This window comes from Palaemon carinicauda, chromosome 2 (assembly GCF_036898095.1).
Source record: "Palaemon carinicauda isolate YSFRI2023 chromosome 2, ASM3689809v2, whole genome shotgun sequence".
Lineage (NCBI taxonomy): Eukaryota > Metazoa > Arthropoda > Malacostraca > Decapoda > Palaemonidae > Palaemon > Palaemon carinicauda.
In genome coordinates, this window is record NC_090726.1 from 143527153 (window position 1) to 143532210 (window position 5058).

The 5058-nt window shown below is 33.5% G+C and overlaps 1 protein-coding gene across 1 annotated transcript; it reads left to right on the forward strand.

The window, feature by feature from the left end:
- The first annotated feature begins 3484 nt into the window (after positions 1–3484).
- LOC137620512 (protein FAM200C-like) lies at positions 3485–4674 on the forward strand. The gene is made up of 3 exons (XM_068350704.1): positions 3485–3829; positions 3953–4081; positions 4354–4674. The coding sequence occupies exons 1-3, from the start codon at positions 3485–3487 to the stop codon at positions 4672–4674; spliced, it is 795 nt and encodes a 264-aa protein (XP_068206805.1).
- The last annotated feature ends 384 nt before the right edge of the window (positions 4675–5058 follow it).

A 5058-nucleotide genomic window follows, 5' to 3' on the forward strand; every position in this document is an offset into this window, starting at 1 on the left:
ATCCCTTGATTGTGGTCGGGAAGTTCGTATGATTGGCCTTGATTTTAGTGCTGCCTTTGACTGTGTTAATCATGAGGCCCTTGTTTTCAAACTGAAACAGTTGGGAGTGGGTGGGTCGTTTCTTGGCATTATTATTGATTTTTTAAGTAATAGATCTCAAAGAGTTGTTGTTGATGGGCACCATAGTGATTATAGGATTGTGATATCCGGTGTTCCACAGGGTAGTGTTCTTGGCCCATTACTTTTCATACTATATACACATGACATGTGGTTTGGCCTAGAAAACAAGCTTGTTGCATATGCAGATGATGCTACTCTCTTTGCATCAATTCCATCCCCTGAATGTAGATCTAGGGTTGGTGAATCCCTTAATAGAGATTTAGCTAGAATTAGTGCATGGTGCAAATTATGGGGTATGAAGTTGAATCCTAACAAAACTCAAAGTATGATTGTAAGTAGGTCAAGGACGGTGGCTCCTCAACATCCGGATCTCAGTATTGATAATGTTTCTTTAAATATGTATGACTCTTTCAAAATTTTAGGTGTGATTCTCGACAGTAAATTTACTTTTGAGAAACATATAAGGTCTCTGTCTTCTTCAATTGCACAAAAAATAGGCTTATTGAGAAAATCTTTCAAGATTTTCGGTGATCAATCTATTCTGAAGAAGTATTTTAATTCTTTCATTCTACCTAGTTTTGAGTATTGTTTTCCTGTCTGGTCTTCAGCTGCTGATTCTCATCTTAATTTGTTGGACAGAAACTTACGGTCTATTAAATTTCTTATTCCTGATCTAGATATTAATATCTGGCACCGTCGTTCAATTAGTTCATTATGCATGTTGCATAAGATTTTTCATAACTCTGACCATCCTTTACATTCAGATCTCCCTGGACAATTCTATCCTGTTCGTAATACTAGGCAGGCAGTTAATTCTAATAGCCAGGCCTTCTCCATCATGAGGCTCAATACTACGCAGTACTCTAGAAGTTTTATTCCAGCTGTTACCAAGTTGTGGAATGATCTTCCTAATCGGGTGGTTGAATCAGTAGAACTTCAAAAGTTCAAAGTTGGAGAGCAAATGCTTTTTTGTTGACCAGGCAGACATGAGTCTTTTATAGTTTATTTATGACATATTTGTTTTTGATGTTGTTAATAGTTTATATATGACATGTCTGTTTTGACGTTGTTACTGTTTTTAGAATGATTTATTGTTAATTTGTTCTCTTCATTTATTTATTTCCTTATTTCCTTTCCTCACTGGGCTATTTTTCCCTGTTGGAGCCCCTGGACTTATAGCATCTCGCTTTTCCAACTAGGGTTGTAGCTTGGATAGTAATAATAATAATAATAATCGAACCCTGGTCGGCAAGCTTGTATAGACAGTGACTAAACCACTTGGCCACGAAGAAAGATAAAAGTCAATGACAATTCTTCTGTACTTATACCTGTCGAATTCAGGTGTTTTGTACTTAGAATTGAAATCAACCCATCTTCACCATCGTAGCTAATTGGTAGTTTGTTACTTGGCATTCAATTAATGATAAATTTTGCACATTTAGACGTGTTTTTCATATTCAAATAAGCCATATATATTTTTGATATATTAATGTCTGGATTCTCTTAACGACCTCGGGATCAGAGCCCCAGGCGAAATCACACAAAGACAAGAGCTTGTCTTTGTGAGATTTCGCCTGGGGCTCTGATCCCGAGGTCGTTAAGAGAATCCAGACATTAATGTATCAAAAATATATATGGCTTATTTGATATATATATATATATATATATATATATATATATATATATATATATATATATATATATATATATATATATATATATATGCATAGGTAGTAGGTTGGTAAAGGCACCCGCAACCTGTTGAAGTACTACCGCTAGAGAGGTATTGGGTCCTTTGAACGGTCAGACAGTACTATATTGGATCCCTCTCTCCGGTTACGGCTCATTTCATCTTTGCCGACATATACAGAGAATAGTCTACTCCAGGGATGGGGAACCTGCAGCCTTCTGGACCACCAGGTGCGGCCTTCTATGACCTTTTGATATATATACATAGGCTATATAATATATATATTTCTTTTTTGACATTGAACATTTTGTCTAAAATCTTTATGCAGTCACACACACACACACACACACACACACATATATATATATATATATATATATATATATATAATATATATATATATATATATATATATATTATATATATATATATATATATATATATATATATATATATATATATATATATATATATATATATATATATATATATATATATATATATATATATACAGTATATATATATATACAAAAGGAAAGTTATCTGTGTATAGTGATGTCGCTCCAAGAGATTGGTATTTTTTTTTTCAAATCCAGTGAATCTAAACTTAAAGCAACTAGTTACAGTATATAAAGGCAAAGCTTCCTTATACGCTACACTAGCCTTGTGGGAGCGAGTTATTTAATGTATGATACAGGAAGAGTTCCTATCTCGTCCGCCTCCTCACTGTGGTCACTGTTCTGAGTAAGCAAGAGTACTCTACTCAGTAATTGTGTTGTCGAGGCCTACTACATATAGACTTGTTTTGTAAGAGTGAGTTAGTTATACCCCTATTAGAAAGTGTACATCTGCAACTGCGTGCATTAATTTTAATCGTTATGACAAAGTTATGACAAAATTAGAGATACAGTTATCACATTCTTGCTAATATGTTAGACCGGCTGTTCACTGTTCCAGATGAAACGGTCTTTAGATAAGACACAATCAATCGAAGTCCGAAACCATGTTCTTGGAATCTTGGCCATGAATTTAGCAATTGCCATTTTGCATGATTGGAAACCGTCGATATTTGATATTGATTCTGCAATAATTATTTAATGATACATAATAATACTAATCACAAAAAATATAACTCGTCTATATTATTATTGTTGCTGTTATAATAATAACATAACATAGTTGTGGATGCAAATCTATTTGATGTCTTCTCTAAGATTGTTTTGTCTGGATCAATGTGCGGCTGGCCTAATTCATTATTAACCTTTTTTATGCCTTTTCAGAATAAATACATTTCTTCTTGACCCATAACTATGTCAAAAACGTTAAAACGGACTTTGAAAGAAGAAAACAGGATTGTTAATGAAGATGGGCACTGCAAAATTTTTAAGTGAATACTGCAGGCAAAATGTCTTACTTGCTTTGTGATACTGCAATTGTAACGGTTAAAAAATCAATGCACAGCAACACTATGCTTTTCATAAAGACAATAAATATGCCAAATTAGAGGGTGACCCTCGAAAGATAGCACTGCAGAAACTGAAAGATGGAAAACAGAAACAAAAAATTTTTTTCCAGTCTATGTTACATCAAGGTAATGCTACGACAGAAGCAAGCTATAAAGTTGCATATTTGCTTGGAAAAAAAGGTAAGCCATTCAGTGATGCAGAACTCATAATGGTAGGGTGTACAGATCCCGATAAAGTTAATAAGTATAAAGAGGTGCCTCTTTCAAGAAGGACTAACACAGATCGACAGCATGAATTGGCCTGTAATGTAACAGAGCAATTGAAAAATGTAATAGAAAAAGAGAATATATATTACTCAGTAGCTTTGGATGAATCAACAGATTCCACTGATTCAGCACAAGTATTGTATTTTATTCGTGCCATAATAGATGATTTTCAATTATATGAAGAATTGCTTGCTTTAGGCACCCTTAAAGGAAGGACACGAGGGATAGATATTTCTAACAACTTCAAAGAGCAATGTCATAAAATAGGACTATATTTTACTAATTTGGTAAGTGTGTGCACGGATGGTGCTCCTGCTATAATGGCTAAAAATGAAGGATTTATTTGACATCTTAAGAAAGAAATCCAAGAACAAAATGAACTGATTTCTTTTCATTGTATTTTACACCAGCAAAATCTCTGTGCAAAATCTGTAACTTTAAATGACACTTTGCTAAACGTTATAAGCATTATTGACTATATTCGAGGGAATGCCTCAAAGCATCGTCAATTTCGAAGGATGCTGATGATGGATGACGAAGTAATTAGTGTAGATTTGCCATATCACTCCAAATTTTGTCTTTACGAAGGCAAATTATTGACTTTTTCTAAGAAAACAACAAGTATTGTTTTTTATCTGATCCAGATTTTTACAGAGATGTTGCCTTTTTATGAGGTGTGATGTCAAAACAAAATGAGTTAAAAATTTTACTGCAAGGCAAAAATAAATGTATATATATATGTGCCAAAAAATTCAGGCATTTCAAGTCCCTTTTGGCTCAATCAAAACTTTCAGAAGAACACTTTCTCCAGCTTACGAAAGTAATGAGTGAAACTGAGGATATCTATGGACATTTTAAAGAATATGAGTCTGTTTTAGACACATTGATAGAAGAATACAATAAAAGATTCAATGATTTTGAAGAACATGGCATCACACTGAAACTTGCTTTTCAACCTCACTTTGTTGATGTATCAGAAGCTCCTGAAGAGTTACAAATGGAGCTTATTGAACTCTCTGACAAGAGAGAAAATCCCGTCGAAATTTGGAAAAACGCAATTGAATATCTTCATCTTCGTGAACATGCACGACGATTGATTTCCTGTTTTTCTTCAACATCAGTACTGTTGTGAATCCACATTTTCGTACTTGGCGCAAATCAAGAATTCACTGAGAACGCAGTTGACAGACAGAGAGCATTTGGAGGACCAATTGAGCCTAAAAACCACTATGCTAGAGCCTGATATCAAAATTCTTTCTCAATAGAAGCAAACTCAAAGAAGTCATTAATATGTATAAAAAATGTACATGCTTACTGTTTATTGAATATTTGAAAATTTTTACATTCTCGATCCTTATATGATACCATTTTATAATATTATTCCTTTACTTGTTCCCTGAATACAAAAAGTCTTCTTTCTTAATTGAAATAATTTGAAATGCCATGCTTTCGCTATCATTCATTTACTTATTACTTTGAAAACTTCTTACTTAAGTGAAATATTTGAAAATTCTGT

Excerpts from the sequence above, each read along its gene's own strand:
- LOC137620512 (XM_068350704.1), top strand. The coding sequence starts at position 3,485 with ATGGTAGGGTGTACAGATCCCGATAAAGTTAATAAGTATAAAGAGGTG. Across the intron at positions 3,830-3,952 it reads GACTATATTTTACTAATTTG|CAAAATCTCTGTGCAAAATC; the intron begins GTAAGTGTGTGC and ends ATTTTACACCAG. Across the intron at positions 4,082-4,353 it reads TGCTGATGATGGATGACGAA|CTTACGAAAGTAATGAGTGA; the intron begins GTAATTAGTGTA and ends CACTTTCTCCAG.